The following is a 19,389-nucleotide window of genomic DNA, read 5'->3' as shown; positions in this document are numbered from 1 at the left end:
AGACCTTTACAACCTGGCACCAACCTACCCTCCCAGGCACAATTTAGTCCAGTCAAACTGACCTCTTCCTTATACAATTCCATTTCCATCTCTGTTGTTTTGTACGAACTGTCCCCTATACATAGCCCTTAGTTTCCTTCCAATTTGAGGTCAAACACTACCTTCTACCCTCCTTCATGAGGCCTTTACTGATTTTCTCTCAGCTGCCAGGCTCTTCTCCCCTCAAATTACCTTGTGTTTATTTTGTATATTTATATGGATCTCTCTCTCTCTGTCTCTCTTTCTCTCTCTCTCTCTCTCTCTGTCTGTCTCTCTCTAGTGGTAGAATGTAAGGTCCTTGAGGCTTCTGCCCAGCAGCACAATATCTGCCATAGAGTAGGTGCTGAATAAATTCTTTTTAATTGATTGAATAAACACTGAGTGCCTAGAAATAGGCATTGTATTTAGCACTGGGGAGGGAGGGAAGTAGGGGAGAGCTACAAAAAATTACCTGCCTACAGAGAATGAAAACTTAGTAAGATATAGTCTGTTAGAGGATCATATAGTAAGAACTGGAAGGCACCTTATAGGTCATCTTGTCTAATTCCCTCCTTTTACAGAGAAGGAAACTGAGGCCCAGAGACATGGAATAGGTCACCTAGACAACAAAAAGTCAAACTGGTTTTTAAAACCTGGTCATTTCAACTCCAAATCCAGTTCTCTGCTCTCACAGGTAGACTCAGCAGATGGGGTGTGTGATGGTTAGTTTCAAAGGCTGCATCTCTTGCAATATTTTGCCCTGTTTTGGTGATGTTTTTCCTGTTGACTCTGGATTTGTTGACCCCATCTCTTGTTTTTGTCCAGAAGGTCTCAGTCTGGGACCTTCACCTCAGGAAATGAACAAACTGATACTGTGGGGAACAATACAGCACCACTGCTGGACCAGTCGGACTGACATCCAAGACCCTGGTCTGGCAGGAAATACTCCCAGCTCCAAATTATGATTCTTTATGAAGTAACACATTAGGTTTCTAAAAGAAAGTCTGCATTTCTTTCCTGTAGGTGACTAACCTGGGGCCATATGAGCTCCTTGGTTACCTTTATGCAAATCAGAGGCTGCTGAACATCCCTCCTATCAGGCTAGACTCTAGACCTGAAAGTTCCCCCTTAATCTCTCCCTTTTTCATGGGAGGGGGACTTTTGATTAGGAAGCAGGGCAGAGTCCTTTACCCATGTTAGGTTCTCTCAGCATCACAAACTATCAGAGCTTGAAGGGACTTTAAAGAACACCTATTCTAACCCCTCTATTTTATAGGCAGGAAAACTGAGGCCCAAAGAAAGGAGATCACTTTCCTAATCTAGCAAGGAAGAGAGCCAAGACTACAACCTACATCTGACCCCCCTGTCTAATGTTCTTTTACTTTTCTACATTGCCCCTAGTCCTTGGGGAGGGGAGACACCACTGAGCATAAAATTGGAGGCTCAGGCCTCTAACACCCTCTTTCCCTGTCCCCAGTAGAAGTCAGTAGTTCTGACAGGGCTGTAAGAGGCAAGTTGTAGCTCTATTCCAGAGGTACTTAATCTAGGATTCACAGGTGATGGGTAGATTTCAGGGGGCTGGTAAACTTAAGTGGGAGGGGGGAAAATGACATCTTTATTTTCACTGATCTCTAACTGAAATGTAGCGTTTCCTTCAATTACGAATGTAGACAACATACCACAGTAGTATTAGGAGAACCCATGACTTTGTCATCGATAGAATTTAAGGATATTTTCATATCACATTACAGTTGTTACCGGTATCTCAAAATAGCTTTTATATTCATCACTGCATTGAAATGACTGTAATTATTAGACTGCTACTAGATCACATGTAATTGAAGTCTTCTTGACTTCAGATACTGGTGGATATAGTCAGTCATCTATAGGCAAGCTTCCCCAGACTTCTAAAGGGGCCCATGACTCCACCCAAAAGGTTAAGAAGCCCTGTTGTAATCTATCCTGACATCTTTCCCCCAGGGAAAAAGGGAGGATCTTCTTCCTTTCCCCCATAACATAAGCTAGTCTTAACATACTTCTTGAGATTCAGGTCCCATTACTCTCTCCACACCCCTAGATAGTCTTTTCTCAGCCTTTGGAAGGTACTTGTAGAAAGAAAAGTAAAATCTACTAATAGCTAGCATTTATATGGTACTTCAAATTTGTAAAACACTTTTCTCTGGCATCTCTAAGCTCTTTTTATAAGGTGGGTCTAGCATCCAAAAAACGGGAAAAGGGTCTATTTGTACAAAAATATTTATAGCAGCTCTTTTTGAGGTGGCTAAGAACTGGAAATCAAAGGATGCCCATCAATTGAGGAATGGTTAAGCAAGCTGAGGTATGTGATTGTAATGGAATATTATTGTGCCATAAGAAATGACAAATAGGGATGATTTCAGAAAAACCTGGAAAGACTTACATAAACTGATGCATAGTGAAGTAAACAGAACCAGAAAACACCGTACACAGTAACAGCAACATTGTACAATGATCGAGTGTGAATGACATTCTCAGTAATACAGTGATCCAAGACAATCCCAAAGGACTCATGATGAAACATGCTATCTACTTCCAGAGAAAGTGCTGATATTTATTGATTACAGACTGAAGAATGCTATTTTTCACTTTTTCTTTCATTTTTATTATTCAAGTCATCTTATACAAAATGACTAATATAGAAATGTTTTACACGATTCCACATGTATAACCTATATCTCACTGCTTACCCTGTCTCATGGAGGGCAAAGGGGAGAGAGAGAGAGAGATAGAACTGAATAAAAACTTTTTTAAAAAATGTTTAAAAAATTGTTTTAACATATAATTGGGAGAAAATAGAATACATAAAAAATAGATAATGTGGCAGAATAAAATAATGTAGTGACTATAATTTTAAAAATAAGGTGGTTCTGAGAGTAATAAGGAGTTCCGTTCTCTTCCAGCTTCCTTCTGGACTCAAGCAGTACCAGGGCTTTAAAGTCACCAATATCCTAAGTTCTGAAAGGGATAGCAATAGATGCCTCCCCTAAGTGCATCCTAGAATTATGTATATATGAGAAATATATACATATATGTATATGGAAAATATATATGTATATAGGAGAAATATATACATACATGCTTATATATGTGTGTGTGTGTGTGTGTGTGTGTATGGGATAGTTTGAAGCATGCTCTACCAGCTATGGGGAGTATTTAACTTCTGCTCCAACAATGCAAAAACCACTAAATTTGCAGTGGAAAACCTGAGTTCTGATCCCATATCAGCAAGCATTTATAAAGCACCTAGTATGTACCATCACAGTTCAAAGGTGCTGGGAATACAAAAAGGTAGAAATGTCCCAGCTCTTACACTGACATTCTAAAGGAAGAGACAACAGGAATGTATCTTAAATATAAGCACATTGCAAATTAATTCAAGGGGGATATGGAAGGACATGCACTAGCAACTGGGGAGAAGGGGGAGAAGAGAAAAGGTTTCTGTCAGATGGTGGCACTAACCGTGAATCCTTGGGTCCTCTCTCTGAGCCTGTCTCCTTTGTAAAAATGACAGGGTGGGACTACATGATCTCCACAGTCCCTCCCAGCAATAAATCTTATGATCCAGTGACCTGTGGGATCAAGAACTCACTTCCTGATGTGGCAACTTTCCCATCATAGGACAGTTTTGAGCCTCAGTTTCTTTTTCCATCAAATGGACATCATCATCTCCCACCTCCTCATCCAGCAGAGATATTTGAGGACAGGACCCACTAAGTCAAAAGTGATAGAAGTCCAAGAAGTAGACAAAGCTAAGTGAGGGAAGGGCTGCGCCCCCTGGGCAAAATTGGAGGAAGGTAAGACTTGGTAAGTCTGACTATGAGAGGCTGCCCTGGGATGCTGGGAAAGATGGACTTGCTTCTCTCTCAGTTCTTGGTCAGTTCACTGAATATATTTAGAGATGGAAGGGATGAGCTAGAGTTGAACATAAGTCCTCACAGTATTCTGGGGAAAAGGAATAGGTGCCTAGAAATCATCTTGAGAGGTAGGGTTCTTTGATTTCCTTCTCTGGGTCCCCATGAATTTGGAGATACTGCAGTTCCGGGACTGCATCGCAATCCTTTCTAATGTCCCTAAAGAGAGAGAACATGATGAGTAAATCAGGACTATGCCTTACTTTGCCCCTCAATTCTAAGTCAGCCCCTTTCTTGACCCTCTCCTCACTCCCTATTGGAGCTGTCTTCAGGCCTCAAAAACAGTCTGGTTCCCTACAGAACAATTTTTCTCTTCCCTGCATAAGGGATGTTTTACACAGTTCATCATCTCCTGCTCATGAACCCTTTCTCCAGACCCTCAATTCATATGGGAGATAGGGAGGATAGCAGGGTTGGGCTCATACTTGTTATGACTGAGGAACACCAGACAAGGGCTACTGATCTCCTCCCCAGTAGCAATATCCCCTTTGCCAGTTTGTCCCAGCACCGGGAATTGCGAACTTGTATCGCATTGTTCTTCCAGGACCTTAAGAATCCCCTAGAAAAAGCCCAAACCTCTGGGAGAGTAAGACAAGCACCTTAGCAAGCATGGGGGCGAGACTTCCTGTGGGATTAGAGCTGGATGTTGCAAGAGAAGTGTTATTGAAAGCAGAGGTGAGAAGGCATGTAGGTGTGTGGGAAGGGAGCCCTTGGCCTCAGATCCTTGGTGAGTCAGCTCAAACCCACACAGATATGGCCAGCCCTGCCTCCCACACCACTGCGTGGGAACAACACTGGACTGAGTTATTATACTCCAGCCTCTGCTACAGAATTGCAGTGGGATCTTTCCTCTCTCTGGGCCTCAGTTTCCTTCTCTCTAAAATGAGGGAAATGGCCTAGATCATTAGACCTGTGAGTTATAGTCCCCAGAGAGATGGGCTGCTGAGATGGGCTCATTAAATGACCCAGCTGCAGAGCAGAGTGACTAACACAATGCTTCACCAATACATTTATTTTTCAAGTGGATGTGACTATTGTTGTGAGGAATAAATATCCACCTTTGTGGGAAAAGCATGACTGAATATCTGGCTTTTTTTTTTTTTGGCCATCATGTATTTTCTCATTCAAGAAACAATAGTAGGGGGAGGGAACAGTGTGGAAGAGGGTGGTCCAAGAAATTTGCTGATATTAGATATGGGATCTCAAGCTTGTAAAGAATGGGCATTACTGAACCAGAGTGTCTCTGAGGTGCCTTCCATCTCCAGATCTCATGATTCATGCCTGAGTGTCCAAGTGGCTGCAGATGCCCTGAGTCATCTTTCCAGCAGCCTCAGGCTTCATCCCCTCCCCCCACCTGTCTTCCTTGAGCTCCTCCTAGCCTAATGGAAACTATGGGTCAGGGGGACTCTTGTTCCCTTGAGGCCTGACATCCCTGGGAATGCAACAGACTCCAGACATTAAACTGGAGCCCTTGACCTCCATGGGCCAGGTCACTAAATATCCCTAGGCTTAGTTTCCTTATCTATTAAATGAGTTGGATTAGATGATCTCTGAAGTGCCTTCCAGTTCTGAATCTATGATCCTATGGGGCTGGATCATGAGGCCAGAAACACCAGCAGTTACAATCCCAAGTACCTCTCTACAGCTAAGTAAAGTTATTTTACATGGCATTGGAGGCCCTTTACAATTTGACACCACCCTACCTTATTTTTTTAAGTCTTACCTTTGTTTCATTGAATTGTTTAATCCTTTCATATTTAAAATTATAATTGTTAGACTGGTATTTTCCTCCATTTGTTTCTCTTAGTACCGCTTTTGAAAATGTAATTTTATTTTTTTCCACTGATGTGCATTTGTTTCTTTTCCTTCCCAACCTTTCCCCCAATTAAACAAAAGAAAAAAGATGACGAAAATATTTATTTAAAAAAAATATTTAGAGTCAACAAAGCAAATTCCCTCAGTAGCTGGTTATGTCCAAAAATGTAATATCTCATTCTGTATCTTGAATTCATCTCCTCTCTGTCAGGGAGCAGATGGGATGCTTCATCTTCAGTCTTCTGGAATGGTGCTTTTTCATTCCACTAATCAGAATTCTAAAATCTTTCAAAGTTGATTTTCTTTATAATGTCATTATTATATAAGCTGTTCTCCTGGTTCTGTTCATTTCACGCTGCATCAGTTCATACAAGTCTTCCCAGTTTCTTGGATACTGTCCATTTCATCATTTCTTATGGCACAATAATATTCCATTATAATTATATATCATAATTTGTTTATGAACTATCCATTCATATCCTTTGAACATTTATCTTTCAGTGAAGGACTCTTCTTATAAATGTGAATAATTTGTCTTAGATATATCTATATCAGATGTGGATACATATTATATATGTGTGGTATATATATATCTCTATATCAGAATCAGATATTGGATATATATATATATGTGTGTGTGTGCGTCAGACAAACTTACTACAAAGATTTTTTTCCTCCAGTCATCTGTTTCCCATCTAATTTAACTAAATAGGCTGTGTTTGTGAAGAAAAAAATACTTAATATTTAAAATTTAAATTTAAAACTTTAAAATTGTTTGTAATCAAAATTGTCCATTTGATCTCATGATCCTCTCTCTTCTTTATTTGGCCATGAACTTTCCCATGATGCCCTCCTTTACAGCTAAGCCATGTATCATCCTACCTTTCCAACCTTACTACTCCCTCCATTCAACCATATCTTCAAGACAAACAACACACTGTGTCCCAAAGAATTCACCTGATTCTCTTTAGCCTCCTGTTCCTGACCTCTTGAACTAAATTGGTATGTTGTGAAAAGGGTACTCACTAGCTTTGGAATTTGGCCTGTGATGCTTACTGTACGATGCGACCTTGGGTAAGTCAATTAACCTCCATTGGTCTCTCAGTTCCTTCATCTAGAAGAGGATGGAGTTGGAGTAGATGACTTCTGAGGTCCCTTCTAGCTCTGAGTCAATGTCCCTATTTTCCTTTTCCTCCTTCTTCCCTTTTTGAATCCTACTCAATCTTCAAAGCCCTTTTCAGGTGCTTCTGCATCCAGAAAAACTTTTCTCATAAAATACTTTGTTATACAATCTTCTAAAGATCCTTATTTGTAATGTTGTATATTCTACTTATCTATAGCATTGGTGAGATCCCTGAGGGCGAGAATCTTGCATTATATTAACTTAGTGTCTTTCCTACCACCAATCACATTATTTTGCACAAAGTTACTATATAAGAAGTTACAAAGTTATAAATATGTACCAGTTTTTGCACAAACAAAACCAAAGCAACTAAAGTGAGAAGAGGAGCAGGTTAACAGGGAAAAAAATATTTGCAACACATTTGTCTGATAAATATGTCATTTTAAAGATATATAGGGAACTGATTTAAATTCAAAAGAATAAAAGCTATTCCTCAAGTCTTCCTCCTGGCCTAACAGAAATAGTTGGCGAGGGGGACTTGTTCCTTTGAGGCTATCCTTTGACGAAGGATCAAAAAATATAAACAGGCAGTTTTCAGAGGAAGAAATCTAAGTTATTGATAACATGAAAAAAAAAGTTCCAAATCACTAATCATTAGAGAAATGCAAATTAAAACAATTCTGAAGTTCCTCCTCACACCCCTTAGATTGGCAAAGTGGACCAAAAAAAAGGGAAAATGAAAAAATGCTGGAGAAACTGTGGGAAAATAAGTACTTTAATGCACTATTAACAGAGCTGTGAACTAGTGCAGCTATTCTGGAAAGCAATTTGGAACCATGCCCCCAAAGCTGGGCATACCCTTTGACCTGGCAATACCACTACTCAGCCCAAACCCTCAAAGAGATCAAAGAAAGGCTGAAAAGGACTCATGTACAAAAACTATTTAGAGCAGCTCTTTTTGTAGGTGTGAAAAACTGAAGACTGAGGGGGTGTCAGATATTTGGTGAATGGCTAAAGAAGTTTTAGTATATGAGTGTGATGGAATGCTTTTGTGTGGTAAGAAATGATGAAGGAAATGGTTTCATAGAAACCTGAGATGATTTGTATGAACTGATACAGACTGAAATGAATTGTTCTCCTGAACGACTCACAATGAAACATGCTACCCACTTCCTAATAGAGAGATGACGGACTTCGAGTTCAGATTGAGACATATTTTGGGGGACATGGCCAATTCAAAAATTGGCTTTCCTCGACTATACATGTTTATAAGTCTGGTTTTCTTGCTTTCTCAATGTGAGGGGGGAGGAACGCAAGATGTGGGGGACACTTTTGTTGATTGAGAAAATTACATTAAAATGTACTGAATGCATGAAAAGATAAGTAACATCACAAAGCTGTATAATAAATATGATACAGAGGTACAGGCAGCAAGTGCAGTATAAGTTTAGAGGTGGCTAGGTAGATCAGTGGATAGAGTGCAGGACTTGAAGTCAGGAAGATCTGAGTTGAAATCCTTCCTCAGACCTTTACCAACCCTGTGGCAAGTCACTTAACTTCTGTCTTCCTCAGTTTCCTCATCTGTAAAGTGCGGATAATAACAGCCTCTACTTTCCAGGGTCATTGTGAGGACCAAACGAGCTGATGTTCGTAAGGTACAGTATAAAGTATTACCATTAGAAGAGAAAGCGCGCCTCAGCCTTGTGTGAAGACTGAGGTTAGGGACTTGGGGATATCAGACGAGTAGAGTTTTGACACCCAGTCCCTGCCCTCAAGGAGTTTTCCACCTGACTGAAGAGAGATAATAGTGATGTATTCTTGGGGTTGCTAATAGCCCAGAGTCGCCTTTGTATTTCCCCCATTACACAAAAGACCACGGGTTCCTCTCTCCAGCTGGAGGGAGGTAGGGGAAGGCCCTTTCTCAAGAGAAAGAAAGAATTCCTTTGGATTCTACATGACCTATGATTTCATTTTGTTACATGGGCATCCAGACTCATCTTCGGGTCATGGGGTCATAGCCCTTCCTGTGACACCCATACCTTGTTAGAGTGCAGGAAGAAGAATGATAATAATATCTAGTACTTATATATTACACATATTTTATTATATATGTATTATATACATCTTTTATATCTAGCGTAATATGTAGCATTTATATGCACACATATACATACACACACATATATGTACACCCTGAGGTTTGCAAAGTGCTTTACATGAGTTAACTCGTTTGATCCTCACAACAACCCTGGGAGATGAATTTTATCCCTGTTTTGCAGATCAGGACATTAAGGCACAGACCATGTGGCTAGAAAGCATGAGGCAGAATACAAAGTCTAGTCTTCCTGACTCCCAAGTCTCATGACCTGTCCACTGCACCACATCGTTGTCTATTAGTGACAATAAAACTTCTTACTACCATATGCATTGGAACTGTCAAATGTTTCAGCATCAAAATTGGATATGATTTCATCACTAGAAATGACATGAAAGCTGTGTGCACCTGGAGAACAGAGACTGTTTTAGCTTTTCTATTTGTCCCCCCAGAGTTTAATGCAAAGCTTTGCACATGCGTCATAAATGCCTTTTCTTTCTTCCTTTTCTTTTGTTCATTCTCTCATTCTTCATTCATTCAAATGTCACAACTCCCCTATGACTGATATTATTTTTTCCATTTTAGAATTGATGAGGCGAGTGACTTGCCCTTGGTCACACAGCTGGAATTTGAAGCCAGGTCTCCCTGAATGCACTCCTAGTTGGGAAACCTTGGTTTGAACCTGCCACATACCTTGGGATTGTCCTTCACCTCTATGTACCCTAGTTTCTTTACATATAAGGTGAGGATAACAATCCCTGCTCTTTCTACCTCCTTGAATTCCCCTGAGGAGTAAATTCAAATGCCATTAAGAACTCAAAAGTAAGGGAGAACTATCATTGTAATGTAGTAGTGGTACTAGCGGAGGGACAACATGGTGTGATGGATAGAGAGATCTGGCCTTGGAGTCAGGAAGACCTCCGTTCAAGTTCTGACTCTGGCATGTACTGATTGTATGACCTGGAATAAGTTACTTGCTTTTAAGGGGCTCAAGATTAGTGGTGTCAAACTCAAATTGAAATGGGGGCCACTAACCTATACATATATGTGTATATACATACATACATATATATGTGTATATGGATCCCTGCAAAGCTACATAGTGATTTAGAAAATCATGCTTAGCATTAATGTCATTAATTATCATTATGAGCCAAGTATTTGACACCTCTGCTCGAGGCAACTCTCTTTAAGCCTATATGGACCTATCTGTATTGGTGGAAGGATTTTCCCCTCCCAGAGTTCCCTATATTATACAAAATCACAGGTCTAGGCTTCATCTCTAATTACAAAACTGATAAAAACTATATATCTCATACCATCTACTTTTCCCGCTAAGCATGACACTCCTAATTATGTACATGTATATACGTGTATACATAGGTGTGTATTTATATATGTATATGCACATACATATTATATATACATACACACATACATGTATAATAGACAGATCTCTGAGAACATACAGGTTCCTGCTTTACTACTACTTTGCGACATAAGAAGAGAGTGCTATCTCTGCTAAGAGCGGAAAGACTCTCATTCATCTGTTTGTCTCTGTCTAGATTATTTCTTTCCTAAGTCCTTTTTTGGGTACTTTACATCCTGTTCTTGTGCTGGTCAGTTATCCAGTGATCACACACCACAAACCAGTTGGGGAGTCTAACATACAGACCATCATTACCTCTCAGTTCCCACAAGATTGTAGAAAAAACCCCAAGGGAATGAAAATCCTGTGCCAGCTTCATACCAAGGACAGAGGGAGGGGTCAGCAGCCTCACGTGGCTTTAGCTCCCAAGTGAGAGCTGGAAGGCTCCTTAGTCATCATACAGTCCCATTCATATTTTATGGATGAGGAAACTGAGGCTCAAAGTGAGACAGGAACATAACTAAGCTCACTCAACCAGAGAAACTTATATTCGCTATCCTTTAGAAAGTTTTTGGGTTGTTTTGTTTTATTTTTTGTTAGTTTTCAGATGGGGGCTTTCAATATGTCCCCAAATTGGGGTGTGTTTATGTGATGGCAAATACAGCATGTTATGCCTCATGTACCCAGTCAGCAGTAGTTCCTTGGGTAATGCTGACTCTAGGACTATAAGCCAACTCTGTCCTTGGCAACTTTGTTTGTGCCCCAGGAACCCCAGGACCAGCACCCCAGGGGACTGCTGACAAAGCCAACTTGAGGAAATTCTGTCAACTGCTAGACTCCATGGCAAATATGAAAATCTTGGGATGCCTTCCCTGTACTATCCCCCTCCCTCCAAATACTCTGCCTGAGGGAACAGGAGGGAAAGGAAAGGGGATACAGATAGAATGATTACATACATCTCAGGGACTATCAATTTCTATATTTTTCAGTGTCACCATCCTTATTCCAGAACCCCAGTCTCCAAACTTTTGAGTCATCTATGATTTCTCATTTTCCTTCAATTCCCACAACCCATCGACTTGCCAAGTTCTGCCTGTTCTTCTTTTGAAATGTCTCTCCCATCTGTCCCTTCTTTTGCATTTCTTTGATAACCAACTTGGTCCAGGCTCTGGTCCTATCATGTCTGGTTCTCAGATGCTTCTTAAGTGGTCTCTCTGCCTCAATTCCTTATCTCTCCAATTTATTCTACACTGCCTATCAGAGTCATCTTTCTAAAATACACCATGGAGCTGTGAATTGGTTCAATCATTCTGGAAAGCAATTAGAAAGTATGGTTTAAAAAAGTTCTTTAAATGTTCATTCCATTGACCCAGAGATTCTAATGCTAGGCATGTGCTCCAAGGAGAGGTCCTCTCTCAAAAAGAGAAAGAAATATTAATTACAGTACTTTATTAATCCTTGTGGTAGGAAAAAAAACTGGAAACAAAGAAGGTACCCATTGACTGATGAAGAGTTAAACAAAATTTAATGCATGAATGCAATAGAATATTCCTACACTGTAAGAAATGGAGATATAGAGAATTTGGAGAATCACGGAAAGAATTCTATGAATTAATGCAGGATGAAGCAAGCAGAACAAAAAAAAATCAATATACATGATGACTATGACAATATAAAAAAGAACACTAAAACAAAACTGAATGTTGTATAATTATTATAGTATTTTTCCAATTATATGTAAAGACAATTTAGCATTCATTTTTTAAAAAATGTTCCAAATTTTTCTCCCTCCCTTCCTATTTCCCTCCCTAAAACAGTAAGCAATTTGATATAGGTTATATATGTGCAATCATGTAAAACCTATTTTCATGTTAGTTACAGTTGTGAAAGAAGAAACAGACCAAAAAGGGGTGGAAAACACACAAAAAAGGAAAGAAAGTAAAAACAGCATGCTTTCATCTGCATTCAGAGTCTATCAGTTTTGTGGATGTGAACAGCATTTTCCATCATGAGTCTTTTACAAATGTCTTGTATCACGGTATTGCTGAGAAGAGCTACGTCATTCTTAGTTGATCATCACACAATGTTGCTGTTAATGTGTACAATGTTTTTCTGGTTCTGCTCTGAACATTGTATGATTACAATAACCAAGTCTGGCTTCAGACAATCAGAGAATCCTAAAAATTAGAAGGGACTTTAAATAGCCATCTAGGTCACATCACACCTGAAAAAAATTCCATTAAAATATACAGGACAACTGTCCACCTAGACTTTACTTGAAGATACCCCACCCTCTGCCAAGTGGAGAGAAAAAATTGAGAGTCTCTGCCTCCCTCTCTTCTTTGCAGAGGTATGTGTATGGGGGAGAGGTACAGGTATGGAATATTGGATATCCAGTCAGGAATGGTTGATGTATTGACTGGTTTTGCTGAACTACTCCCCACCCCCTTCTAAAAATGTTTTATATTTGGAAATGAATGTGATATAACAACAAAAATTAATGAATAAAAACACAATTTTCTAAATCATAGATTCGTGGACTTCCCAGTAAAGAGAGGAATAAGGCAGGCTTGACCCATTTTCTCACTTCTTCCTACTTATCAGTTGAACCATTAACTACACCAACTAGGAATTTTTAGTAATGCATGTATCTTATGACCTACTTTGTTCAATCTGTACTAAATTCACCTTGAATCCTAGGATTCAAGATGAGAGGATCCTAGACACTACTAGGAACAAACATGCCCTCTTGAATTTCTAATTTGATCATGGGTAATTATACAAAAGTATGAGAGAATTTTTTAAAAGCCCAGTTACATTGATTTTGGACAATTAAGATGGGTGCATTGCCTGAGGCCTCAGTTTTCTACCCTAAAAGCTGCTTAAATCTTCAGTAACTAATTAACTGACCAAGAAATCAGAGGCGATTTTACTTGGGATAGATGTCTATCACTGGGAATTCCTCCTATCTTTTGTGGGACTAGATAACATCTGAATACTTTCTAACTCTGGGCTTCCAAGAAATAAACAAAGAAGTCAGCAGCCCCAGACTTTCTACTTCTATAATAATGTCCATATGTTATTCCTTGGACACCCACCTCTGTCTATCAGTACACGTCAGCTACCCATCAAACCCATTCCTCACCTCTACATCCAATGGCTATTTCTTCCCTGATGCTTAGGTAAGACTTAGATAAGACACAGTCCTCCCCCTCCATATGACCTATCTGCTCTGTATTTATATTGTATGTCCAGAGTCATTAGCATTCAGACTTAGAATGGGAGCCCCTTGAGGGCACCAGGTTTTTGCCTTTTTTTTTGTACTCCCAACACTTAACATTGACATATAGTAATCACTTAAAAAATGCTAGTTGATAAGGAAGGGGAAGATGATGGTGAAGACTGATAGGATTCATGATAAAGAGAGAAGTGGGTCTTCTCAGTGGGAATATACTATTTATGATATTATACCTTTTGACAGTGCAAAGGACTTTGGGGCCTAGGACTTCTTCCCATTTTCAGTAGCTGGGGAGGGGAGGTGCAATGAGTAGGCAGGAGCTGTAGCACCTGCAGAAGTAGTTGCCAGGTTGAATCACCAAAAGGGAAATTCACTGGATGATGGCCATAGGGAATGGGCCAGAAGAAGAGCCCATGGTTTTGAGGGGTGCTCTCATTCTATAGGTTCTTGAACCCAGGGTCTTAGACTACATGCTTCAGGGTCTGAAAGAAGGTGGTTTAACTCTGTGGCATATTGTCTCTTCCTTCAGAGCCAGAGACGATTCATGTCAGCTGTCACATTAACAAAGTGTCAGCATAAGAAAGCTGGGCCTTTGTTTTCACAGAAAACCTGGGGTCATTAAAAATGCTCTGAAATTTCCCCAGATTGATCCAGTCTGCTAATCTCTTCCTTGGCAACTCTGGGATAGGCTCATTGTTTATCCATTCTCTATCCCAGATAGACATACTGTTGTTAGACAAGCTCTAGAAAATATCCATTTAAGTGCATGTTTAAGAGCTGGGTAGCAGATGTTCTTCATCCATGTGGTCATTCCTCTGTGGATGGACAGGCCAGACTCTTTTGAATGATCAAAGATTTCTTCTAGGAGGATCTACAGGTTTTGGTACAATCAGCAGAAAACAGGAGCATGTTGGGGACCTCATCAACCATAGAGAATCTGTCCTTGATCTGTATTCCTCACCAGAATTTGTTCAGAACAGTGGCAAACACCTTTGGAGAGGAGATCCTGAATGATCTTGTTGTATGAAAAGGAGATACCTTACAGTCCAGTCCTTTAATAAACATTAATAGTATTTAATAAATATCAATGCTTTACATACATTATCTCATTTGGTCTTCTGTGAGGTAGAAATTCCCATTTCGGAGGAGACTGAGGTCATTTGGCTAGTTAGTGAGTATTCGTGTGTAGGACATGTGCTTTCCAAACCATGTCCCGTGAATCCAAATGGACTTCTTTCTACAACAGACAGCTGCCTCCCCTTAATAACACACATTATCACCACGTGTGTGCACGTTTCCAGTCTCCCTTCCTAAACTCCTTTGTCAGTACGGTTTAGGAGCTTTTGCACACATATTCCAGGACAATATTAACGGAAGGAATTACCGTATTAACATGTTTTGGACGGCAGAAATCGCGCACGTCCGCGGCACATAGGAATGGATAGAACTCTGCTGCCTGAAGATGTGGCCCTCCAGGGCGAGCCCTAGGCATTTCTCGGACACAGTTCAGGTGCTGGACAGAGCTGCTCCCGCTGCCTTCCCGGCCTTCACCGAATACTTGAGAGCCGGAGAGGGTTCGTGGGGATGGGAGGGCTGGCCCCGAAGGCCGCTCCCCCGGTCACTCAGCCTCTGCTTATTGACCAGATTGGAGCTCGGCACAGGACTAAAGGGGAGGAGGGAAAGAGGACCGGCCGGGGTCGGTAGAATGGCCGGTCTGGCCTGGGGTGGAGGAAGGGCCAAGGACAAAGGCTGCGTCCCGCCCGCGGGGTCCCTCCACCGCTTCAGGACTTCTCAAGTTCCGGGAGTTTGGAAGTGGGCGGGGAGGCCCCCTCAGGGGAGAAAGTTGCTGAATCTGGATAAGAGAACTCGCGCTCCGCCAAAGCCGGGGTGCTGAGGGGCCCCCGCCCCCCACCCTGTAGAAGGTGCCTGGGATCTCTGGGCGGATCGATGCCGGGAGCTCCGGGAGACCGCTCACGAGAGGCGGCTGCTGCCCGCCGGACGCCGCGGGATCCGCAGATCTAACTCAGAGCCCGGGGAAGCCGGGCTCGCCCGCGCGCCTGCTCCGCCCCCCCCGCCGCGGTCTTCTCCTCCTCCTCCTCCTCCTCCTCGTCCTCCGCCTCCTCCGCCTGCCCCCGCGCACTCCTGGCCAACATGGCGGCGGCCGCGGGGGTCGGGCGGGATAGTTTACCTGAGCACTGGTCCTACGGGGTCTGCAGGGACGGCCGCGTCTTCTTTATCGAGTGAGGAGCGGGGGCTGCGGGCGGAGGGCGCGGGGCCGGGCGAGGCGGGGGGCAGGGTTGGTGGCGCGGCTTCTCCGCGCACTCCGCTTCCCTCCCGGCACTAACAGGTGCACGTCTCTCCCCGCCCCCCGCAGTGACCAGCACCGCTGCACCACCTGGCTGCACCCACGCACCGGGGAGCCCGTCAACTCGGGCCACATGATCCGTTCAGGTGGGCGCGGGCGGGGGCCGGGGCTGGGACCGGGGGTAAGGGCCGGGGCTGGGACCGGGGCTGGGACCGGGGGTAAGGGCCGGGGCTGGGATCGGGGCTGGGGGTAAGGGCCGGGACTGGGGCCGGGGCCGGGGCTGGGGGCCGGGACCCGGACTGGGGCCGGGGGCCGGGGCGCTCTTCACCCACGGCACCTGGGAGGGGAGGCGTTGTGGGCGAAAGTTTGAGCCGACTTTTGTGGGTCTCTTTCCCGGTCTCTTTCCACCTGTTCGGGCCGCCGCAGATCTGCCCCGCGGCTGGGAGGAGGGCTTCTCGGAGGAAGGCGCCAGCTACTTCATAGAGTGAGTCCTGGGGCCCCGCTATTGTGCGGCTGGGGTTGGGGAAGGGGGCGGCCGGGGAGGCCTAGAGCTCGGCACCGCGTCGAGCCCGCCCCGCCGCACTTTGGCCAGCCCCGCCCGCACCTGCGCGCCGCGGGGAGCGCCCCCTGCCCACCCGGGCCGCGAGCAGAGCCTCCGATGGGCCGAGCTGGGACCAGGGACGGCCAGGTGCGGGGGAGCCCCCGGGGCCTTCCCGTGTCCGCGGGTCTCCGGGGCCGGCCCCGCCCCCGGCTCGGATCCTGTTGGCGCGCACTGCCCAGGTTGAGAGCCGGAGTTTGTGCTGCCCAAGCGGCCCGGAGTGGGCTGGGGGGCGTGCTGGGGGCTGTGCCTTTCCCTGAGGAGACGGCATTCATTCTCTCGGGTCCTGATCCCCTTCCTCGGAAGTTTGCCTGCTCTGAAGCATCACTGGGGGTGGGGAGGGGGAGCTGTGTCCGTGGCTGCTGTGATGGTGTGCTGAGACAGGGGCATCGGGCGACATGTTTGCTAAGATCCTCTCTCCTCAATTCCCCTGGAATCAGTGAGTCTGGGACTTGCTGGGTCTTCGGGGGACTGGTGTTTGTAGCCCCAGCCTTTGTAATTCTGCCTCCCAGCACCTACAGACAGGAGAGCACATATGGTCAGCCCCTGGTAGGCAAGATGTCGACCTGTGTTGGACTTTTCTCGTAACTCCTATAGGGCAGCCAGCATCCCTGGTGCCCAAGTAAGTACTTACGAAGTCACTAAAACTTACTGACTGCTCTTTCTGATAGGATGAAATATGTCCCTTAGCTCCCTGTCAGGCTGCTAACAAATTTTCTGTTCTTGTGCTTAGTACCCTGCCCTCTTCCCCCTCCCTGCAACTGTCTGTGGCTTTATCAAGCCCCTAGCTTTTGCTGAGCGATAGTGGATAACTCATTTAACTCTACTGAGTTAATCCTTTCAGTGCCATCCGCTGTAAAAAACCAAATAATGCCTGTGCTTGTGTAGGTGCCTCAGGGGCGGGGGCCGGACCTCAGACCCTGGCCTCACACCCAAGCTGATTGTATGATGCTGGGCAAGTCATTTAAGCGCCATTTTCCTCAGTTTCCTCATCTGTAAAATGAAGATGAGAATAATAGCATGAATCTCATAGAAGTGTTTTGAGGGTCTAATAAGATTGGGTATGTAATCCTTCAAGTACCAAGTGAAAGTATGAGCTATTATTTATCATGTGATATAGGGAGGGAGGAAACACCCTGGCTTTCTTTTTGGAGAGGGGTATTGCTTTCCATAACAATGAGTAGGATATAGAAATAGCTTCTGGAGTTTAGTTCTAGTAATGGGCCAGCACCATAGTTTTTTGACTGATTTTGGAACTGTCAGGAGTTCAGTTTGGATCTGTCACCATCCTGATTACAGGTGCCCTAGGGTCATGTAGCGTATTGGTGAATTTGTTTATCCAGACCCTTTTAGCAGATCCTTGAGATTCCCGGCTCTCCTTCCTTCCCTCCATCTTCCTTGATAATATTACTTGGTATGTGCTTCATCTCCTTTGAACCTCTTGTCAACTCTGAGAATCTGGTATTACAGGTATTTTATTAATATTTTCATTTTACAGATGAGGAAACTGAAGCAGAGAATTATTAAGTGACTTGTCTGCAATCAGGCAGTAATGGTCAGAGGTGAGATTTGAACCCCCACCTCTTCCTGATTCCAAGGCTACCACTCTCCATCTATATCGTATTGCCTGAGGCTCAGAGGAGCGTGTATAGCAGGTCTTTATAGAGTTGAGACTGAAATAGAGGTTCTGTGTTTTCTAGTCTGTTATATAGTCAATATAATTACTGGAAACCCATAAAAGCAAATAAGATCTTTGATCAGCTGGCATCTAAAGAGTAAGCCAGGAATCTGAGGGGAAGAAAAAGGACTAGGTAGGCTATAGTATGGGACAGTCAAGCCTTATGGGACTTCAGAGGCTAGAGGTGGTAGGCAACCTGTGGATATGCTAGCTGTGGGGTATGGAGACAGAGTGAGCAGCTCTCCTTCTCTGAACTAGCTACAGATTGCCTGAAGGTTGGACCTTGGACATTGGCCCTGTATATGCAATCCAGAGGAACCCAACTGGACTGGAGAGATGCTACAGCAGGTGAAAGAAAGACCCTAGGACCATGGCCAAGGAAGGAGCCAGATCCTGCCTCTCCTCCCAGACTTCTGACTGTGCTGGATACACTGAAAAACTAACCTGGATTGGAAAAAGATCCATAATAGGTCTAGAGAATTTGGAAGAGACTAAGTCCCTTGATGTGGCTGGTCAGGGCTGATGTAACTGGATGGTCAGGTGTCCGATCTCATGTCCTTGAGATTCTCATCTGTGTATAGGAGGAACTGGGGATGAAAACTCTAACACCCACCTCCACCCCCACCCCATTCTTCTAACCCTTGTTAGGATGATACTTGATATTATCTTGAGTAGATTAGGGCAGGCCCCTTCAGCTGTCAGCACTGAGTCTTCCTTTGAGCTGAGGACCATGGCCTAGCACAGCATCACAGCAGGCACCTGCTCTCCCTCAGGTGTGACCAGGATATTTGTGTGCTTTTTGCTAACATAAGGTATTTTGGTTTTTCCAGTAGTAGATTCTTAGTGGGGAATAGCAGAGAAAAGGACATTAGATTCTGGAGTGAGGGGACTCAGATTTCAGTCCAAGCTCACCCACTGGCTCACTGTGTAACCTTAGGCAAATCCTATTCCTTCACCCAACCTCAGTTTCCTCATCTGCAAATTGGAAGATTTGGTTGGTAAAGCCTGCTCTAGCTTGAAAATTCTTTTCATTCTCTCCCTCCAGTTCAATTCAGCTGGACAATAATAACAGTAGCTAGCATTTATACAATACTTTTAAAGTTCACAAAGGACATATTCTTTATGTAATTGTAATTTTATTGGAATTATCATTACAATAATTCAATTATAATTACAAAAATCAATACAGTAATCAAGTGA

General features: G+C 43.4%; 1 protein-coding gene across 2 annotated transcripts in view; it reads left to right on the top strand.

The window, feature by feature from the left end:
* Positions 1-13,687: 13,687 nt before the first annotated feature.
* The window catches only part of PLEKHA7 (pleckstrin homology domain containing A7), a 256,560-nt gene continuing 250,858 nt past the window's right edge, over positions 13,688-19,389 (top strand). For both annotated transcript variants that reach the window (XM_072619562.1, XM_072619558.1), the window contains exons 1-3: positions 13,688-15,848; positions 15,983-16,059; positions 16,340-16,397. In XM_072619562.1, the coding sequence (XP_072475663.1) occupies positions 15,760-15,848; positions 15,983-16,059; positions 16,340-16,397 (224 nt within the window). In that variant the 5' untranslated portion in view covers positions 13,688-15,759. The remainder of the gene's footprint in view (positions 15,849-15,982; positions 16,060-16,339; positions 16,398-19,389) is intronic.

The sequence above is a fragment of the Notamacropus eugenii genome, chromosome 6, assembly GCF_028372415.1.
Source record: "Notamacropus eugenii isolate mMacEug1 chromosome 6, mMacEug1.pri_v2, whole genome shotgun sequence".
Taxonomy (NCBI): Eukaryota; Metazoa; Chordata; class Mammalia; order Diprotodontia; family Macropodidae; genus Notamacropus; species Notamacropus eugenii.
Note: the sequence above shows the minus strand (reverse complement) of the source record. Positions and strands in the feature narration are given on the sequence as shown.